The sequence below is a fragment of the Helobdella robusta genome (genome assembly GCF_000326865.2).
Source record: "Helobdella robusta unplaced genomic scaffold HELROscaffold_39, whole genome shotgun sequence".
In the NCBI taxonomy this organism is placed as follows: domain Eukaryota; kingdom Metazoa; phylum Annelida; class Clitellata; order Rhynchobdellida; family Glossiphoniidae; genus Helobdella; species Helobdella robusta.
In genome coordinates, this window is record NW_008704865.1 from 1,732,722 (window position 1) to 1,740,221 (window position 7,500).

The 7,500-nt window shown below is 34.7% G+C and overlaps 1 protein-coding gene across 1 annotated transcript in view; it reads left to right on the forward strand.

Moving 5' to 3' along the window:
* HELRODRAFT_192899 (hypothetical protein) overlaps window positions 1–7,500 on the forward strand; it is a gene marked incomplete at its 5' end in the record, with an annotated part of 18,340 nt that overhangs the window by 5,331 nt on the left and 5,509 nt on the right. The window contains 14 exons of the mRNA XM_009024159.1: window positions 795–871; window positions 1,667–1,739; window positions 1,885–1,970; window positions 2,328–2,503; window positions 2,861–2,922; window positions 3,359–3,439; window positions 3,683–3,781; window positions 4,279–4,448; window positions 4,709–4,793; window positions 5,131–5,267; window positions 5,512–5,698; window positions 6,001–6,124; window positions 6,402–6,508; window positions 6,900–7,093. Coding sequence (XP_009022407.1) covers window positions 795–871; window positions 1,667–1,739; window positions 1,885–1,970; window positions 2,328–2,503; window positions 2,861–2,922; window positions 3,359–3,439; window positions 3,683–3,781; window positions 4,279–4,448; window positions 4,709–4,793; window positions 5,131–5,267; window positions 5,512–5,698; window positions 6,001–6,124; window positions 6,402–6,508; window positions 6,900–7,093 — 1,658 coding nt within the window. The remainder of the gene's footprint in view (window positions 1–794; window positions 872–1,666; window positions 1,740–1,884; window positions 1,971–2,327; window positions 2,504–2,860; window positions 2,923–3,358; window positions 3,440–3,682; window positions 3,782–4,278; window positions 4,449–4,708; window positions 4,794–5,130; window positions 5,268–5,511; window positions 5,699–6,000; window positions 6,125–6,401; window positions 6,509–6,899; window positions 7,094–7,500) is intronic.

Genomic DNA, 7,500 nt, shown 5'->3' on the forward strand with positions numbered 1-7,500 from the left:
TAACAATAATGCAATTAATATTTTCTATACCGTGTCTTTCAATGATGACTCACAAACACACGCGTTAAGTTTGTCACCCTAACTAAGAATTATCGAGCTAGATTCATTTACAGCTAAACAATATCGAAGTAACGCCATGAAAATTATTATTATTTTATTATTATTTTATGAAAATAAACAACAAACAAACAATACACACTCACACACACACCATACTATGTGTATGTGTGTGTTGTTAACATTATTATTAACATTATTATTGTTCTTACCATTAGTGGCTCCTGGTTTTAGTGGGATTTTTATTTATAGTAAATATTTTTATGCTTACAGGTCGTACGTCTTAACCTTTCTTTCTTTAATGAACAACAAGCAAACAAACAACACACACACACACGCGCGCACATACACACACACACAAACACACACACACACACAAACTTGATGATGAATATCGTTAGCCGTTAAAGTTCCGTTCTTAATTTTATTAAAATGAAACTTATTTTTGAAAACATACTTGCACGTATAAACAGAAACAAATAAAAGAAGAAGTACACACACACATACACACAAACAAAAACACGTGCATACACACAAACAAACACACACACAAACAAACACACGCACATCAAACAATGTATCTATAAAGAGCAAATTTATTAAAATAACGAAATAAACTTCTTTGTGAATAAACATTTTAATCGAACCTACTCACTCAACTACAAAAGAACACACGCACACACGCACACACACACACGTACACATTCACGTACACAAACACACGCACGCACGCACAGGACCATCATTCCCCTCGCCTCCTCATCCGTGTGACCTTCAAGAACATGACATTTGACCTCGATGTGTCACTCAACACGTTTGTTTTCTTTGTTCTGCTTTAATATATAATAATAATATTGTTATTATTATAATAATAATAAAAACACTAATAATAATAATATTATTATTATTATAGATGTTTTTATTATTATAGAGGTTGTTTTTTTCTTGTTGACGATAATTTTGTTCTGCACGCAATGTGAAAATAGAAATTTCATCGCCCGCTCTTCTTAGCACCTACTCTAATTCGCAGAGTATCTCAGTCATCATTATTATTATTAATGTTATTATAACTATAATTATTATTATTAAATTATTATTATTATTATTAATACAATGCAAGAGAAATAAATACTCAAATAATTTGCATTGTTGTTTAAATAAAGACTATGAACATTGTTCAATAGTTATAAACTCATTCGAAATAACGCCTATTGGTTTTTACAATAATTTTAATTTGTCACTGTTTAAAGTTCCATGGCTATCATATAATGATAAATTGATAAACACTGTTATAAGATTATCGTATGATATTTACTGTGACAGGAACAAGCTATGATGCTAATTAAATATATTTCACCGTTCTGCACTTAACTTCACAATGAGCAAAATGGTCTTAACCTTTAATATTATTTTATACAATTTTTAAAAATTTTATCATTGCGCATTATTTAATTAACATTAACTTATATATATATATATATATATATATATATATATATATATATATATATATATATATATATATATATATATATATATATATATATATATATATATATATATGTAAAAATATAAGATGTTCCCATTATTATTATCATCATCATCATAGAGGCCTTCTCTCGTCAACGTACAAAGAGTTTTATATCAGAAACAACACCGTGCACCGATGGCACTCCAACCAGGTTCATTCATACCACTGCCGCTATTAATGTTACTGCCGCTACTTCTACTACTGCTGCTGCTGCTGCTACTGCCGCTACTTCTACTACTACTGCTTTTGCTACTGATAATAATAATAAAAATAATAATAATGAAAATAATAATCAGACAGAGACATTTTGCTACTACATTGGAAATGTCCTAGACAGGCCTTCAACATCGTCTGTGGCACTGAGCACTTGCTCTGGTGTCAAGTTTGTAGCCTTCCAATACAATTTCTTACTAATCACTTACCATTACTTATTACTAATTACTTAATTCTTACCATTCACTGGTGTGTCTAATATTTTTACTCAAGTATTGTTTGTCAGTTATCCAATCTCCAGGTTACTCATGCTTGTAAGATTTTTATTCAATTAATTTTCATTTGCTTTTGTTTTATTTCATTGAGAATTATGTCTTTATGAGAATTAAATAAATTAAAATTATTCATATTTAAGACTGTACAATACAACACGGTACAACACAATATAGAGCAATACAATTCGATACACTGCTATACGATTCGATACACATGCAATACAATACAACATAAAATGATACAAAACAAGACCATGTAACGAAACAAAACGAGACGAAAATACCAAACGATATGACAGAGGTTTTTTCAGTGTTGACGGCCAAACGTACCACATAACGCCAATCTATCTGAACGGATCAACCAGCCAAGTTACCAGTTATAAGATATCAAGAGATGTTGATTATCCAAAAGAAAAGAAGTTTTGTGGTGCGTGTGTGCGTGTTTGTATGTGTGTGTTTTGTGTGTGTGTGTGTGTGTGTGTGGTTGTTATCTGTGTGTTTGTGTGTGTGTATGTTTATATGGTGTAATTCAATTTTTTAAAAGATAAAATTACCCATATTATTTTACCACCACTCGTTTAAAAATGGCTAAATTGTCATCATCATCTTTGTCGTCAACTTGACTATCATCGTCTTCTCTACCTCTCTCATCTTCTCTACTTCTTTACGTCTCTCATTCATTACCTCCTCTCTCCATCATCATCAACATTATCATCACACCATAATTCATAATCATGAGTACAATTATTTCCAAAATAAACTCACCCCACCAACCACAACACAGGCGTCTCAGAGATGACAGAAAAATTGAAGGAGTCGTTACAAATGAACGGTGTACATCCAAGGGTAAGACAATTTTTTGTACGGTATTTGCCATCTTCAATTTCTTCTGTTTGGGTACTACTCTATGAATGCTGAAAAATCAGAGTGTATTATTTTTGTCGTGTGTGTTTGCACGTGTTTGTGTATGTGTATGTGTGTGTGTGTGTGTGTGTGACTGTGCGTGTGTGTGTGTGTGTGTGTGTAAGACTCTAAAAATCTGTGTGTGTGTGTGCGCGTGTGACTGTGTGTGTATGAACTGTGTGTGTGTGTTATGTGTGTGCAAATACTACTACTTAACGTATTTTTCACTTATGGCACTTGATGCAATACAAAATTTAGCGCCTCTAACAATCACACCATCAGAAATATAACTAACTAATTTTAAATTTAATTAGAAATAATTTTAATTAAATTCAATTAGAAGTTTTTCTTAATTAAGTTTAATTAATTGACTCATTAGTTCAAGAGACAATCGGCTCCAACCAGTTCAATGAGTGATAAACTTATAATGGAACTTTACATATGCAATGACTACGCCAGGGTCCGTCGCTTATTATTATTATATATTATAATATTATTTCGAATTAATTATGATATTAATAACTTTAAATAAATATTTACTCATGTTATTATCATTATCATTATTATTTTTATTATTACTATTTGAATTTTCAAGGGATTAATAGACAGCAACTAGATGTTTTCATATTGTTATGGTATTGGTTAATATTATTATTACTACTGTTGTTATTATTATTATTATTATTATTGTTGTTGTTCTTAGGTTATAATTAATTATTGTTCTTTGCAGTACAAATTATCGTCCTTCAGTCGAAGCATGGTCTTCCAGAGCACCAAGGAGATTGTAAATGCGGCTAACCTGGTTCGTCTGCATGAACGAATGAATGAATGGATAGATGGATGGGTGAATGAATGAATGATTGGATGGATGGATAGATGGATTGATGAATGGATTGATGGATGGATGGATAGGTAGATAAATAGATAAATAGATGGATGTATGTATGGATGGATGGAAAAATAGATGGATGTATGGATGGATGGATGGATGGATGGATGGATGGATGGATGGATGGATGGATGGATGGATGGATGGATGGATGGATGGATGGATGGATGGATGGATGGATGGATGGATAGATGGATGGATGGATAGATAAATGAATAGATTGTTGGATGGATGAATGAATGAATTCATATTTTTTTATCATTAACCACATTATTTTATCATCATCATTTTCACAAATTTTAAACTTTTATCTCCTTGTTGACATCATCATCTTTATCACACACACACACGCACACACACACAAACGCACTCAGACGTGAACACACACACACGCACGGACAAACACACAGTTATTCCAAACGGTCGGCATGTACGTAGTGTTAGTTGGCACCGAAATTTGGGAGGACAAAGACCAAATAACAGTCGATGCAGACTCAAATCTCACCTTAAAAAATTACCAGTCTTACAGTTTTCTAACTCTACAGACTCGAGCTAAATTTGATGTCACATTCTTAATATCGTAAGTAGATGTTGTTGTTGTTTGTTGTTGTTGTTGGTGTTGTTAGTGTTGTTGTTGTTATCACCTGTTGACGTTATTAAGCAGTTGTCGTTGTTGTTGTTGTGTTTGTAGTTTCATGTCAGCAATCTCAGTAAGAAAGAGACATTCGAACAACAACAACACAACAAACATAACATACAAGTATTAGCAACAACCGAACATGCAAATATATAATACATACAAACAATACAAACAAACAAAGGCAACGTTAACATTTTCAGAAAAGTGAATTTCAACGGTGCTGTTTTAGGGTACGCTCCTGTCTCGTCTATGTGCTCTTCAACGAATTCTAACGGAATAATGACGGTATGTTTGTTGTTGTTTCTGTTGTTGTTCTTTGCTGTTTATGTTTTGTTGTTCTTTGTTGTTCATTTGTTGCTGTTCTTTGTTGTTCATTTGATGTTGTTGTTCGTTAGTTGTTTATGTTGTTGCTCATTTGTTGTTGTTGTTTATATTTTAACACGTGTACATAATGTGCATAAATACAGTTCAACCATTTTTATTCTTTTCTATTCGTCTCTTCATCTTTTCATTTCTTCATTCTTCATGCTTACTTTCTTTTGACCATAATTTATTTATCCATTCATCAATCATCCATCCATCATTCATTCATCTCTCCATCCATTATTCATTCATTCATCAGGCCATAGGGACGAACGTGGGAGTTTCGGGGGCGATATTGGCCCACGAGATGGGGCACAATCTGGGTCTTTCCCACGATTCCGACTCGTGCTTCTGCGATACGAAGGATGTCACGTGCATCATGTACTCTCAGGCTTCGTTAGTCTATTGTTGTTCGTTGATCATATCGTTACGTAAACTACAGCAACAACATAAACAACAATGCCATGTTACAAACAACAATCGCAACAACAACAACAATTGCAACAACAACAACAATCGCAACAACAACAACAATTGCAACAACAACAACAATCGCAACAACAACAACAATTGCAACAACAACAACAATCGCAACAACAACAAAAATCGCAATCGCAACAACAACAACAATTTCGTATAGGACCCAAAGACCATCTAGATCCTTCTCTTCCTGCTCCAAAGACCAGCTGGCAGTCAGCCTCACGAAAAAAGGTCTAGACATCTGCCTAAAGAACATTCCGGATACAATTTTCGACAGTGTGCCGGTCTGCGGGAATGGATTTGTAGAAAGCGGAGAGACATGTGACTGCGGGAGAGCTACGAACCAGGTTGGTACAACTGCTTGCATGATACACACTCCCACACGACACACTTACACACACACACTTACACACACACACACACACACACACACACACACACACACACACATACTAACACAGGACACACACACACACACATACATACTCACACTTCACACACAAACACAGGCCACACACAAACACACACATCACCACACACAAACACACACAAACAAACACACACAAACACACACATCACCGCACACATGCACACATACTTTCACACACACATACTTTCTCTCTCACACACACACACACACACGACACAGTTCTGCAACAACGATTGTTGCAACGCAACGACATGCCAACTCATCAAGACGGCACAGTGTGCCTCTGGCGGTTGTTGCAATGTCGACAAGTGCACTCTGAAGTCTCTCGGAACTGTTTGCAGAGGTAGGTGGAGGTTTTATTCTAATTTAATTTAATCGAGTTTTAAAATAAATTTATTCCTATTATCTACAATAATTAATTAAGTATTAATAATAATTAATACGAGTGCTATGATTATTGGATAAATATTAAATAAAATTGTGTAACCAACCGTAACTTCCAATTAGGTAAATGTTATATCAAATCGCATGTAAAAGTTTCACCATATAAACGCTACACAAAAGTTATACTAAACTACACAAACGTTTTACAAACATTTAGACGCAAATTTCCCACACAGGCCCTAAAGATCCCATCTGCGACCTGCCAGAATACTGTGACGGGTCATCCTTTCTGTGTCCACTGGACGTTTTCACACATGAGGGGGTGCCCTGCAAGGCCTCCAATGTCGGTTTTTTACTTTTTTTTACCCCTTAACAATTTTCATTACCCCTCTACTCCTTTTTTACTGTTTGGCCGCTTTTTATTCTTGTTTCTTTCTACTCTTTTTGCTTCTTTAGGCTAAATGTTTCGTCCGAAATCGTTAAATTGATAAAGTTTATGAAATTATTTAAAAAAAATTAATTGTAAGCATCCATCCAGTCAATCTAGCTTTGTTTTAATAGCATTTATTTTAATAAGCAATTAATTTTAGATAGGTTATAAATATAAATTTTTGGTTTTATGGGCTTCTGGTTTTACCTTAAATAAATAAATGAATAAAAAAAAAACAAATAAAAAAAAAATAAATAAAAAATAAATATTGACCACGGGATGAAACTTTGTGAAATTTGGTTAGATGGACGGCTACTGTAGTAGCGGCCAGTGCCACAACCACCTCTCTCAGTGCCAGATTTTGTTCGGCCCAGCAGCCGCGACCAGTGACGCCTCCTGCTACAAGCAGAACACCAGGGGTGATATAAATGGGTTTTGCGATTATAAACCGTCGACCACAGATAGCGGAAAGTTTACATACAGTGCATGTGACGACCAGTTAGTTGTGTGGCGTGGCGTGATGTGGTGTGGCGTGGTGTGGTGTGGTATGGTATGGCGTGGTGTGGTATGGTGTGGTATGGTGTGGGATGTGTCGTTAACTGGGTATTAATTATTTTTTTTTGGGTGGGGTGACTTTTTTTTCTGTCTGTCTAGTTACTGTATGCATCAACGTCGTCTTTGTTTATGTACTGTAAACTGTTATTCTTATTTATACTCTGTTTAATTTATATCTGCAGAACATACACTCATGCCAAAACACACACGTACATACACACACACACACGTACACACACGTACAAACACACACACACGTGAACACGCACACACTCTTTAGAGATTATATGTGTGGGTTTTTAATCTGTGAAGCACCGTCCAATGAACTTGTGTACTACCAGCAAACAGCC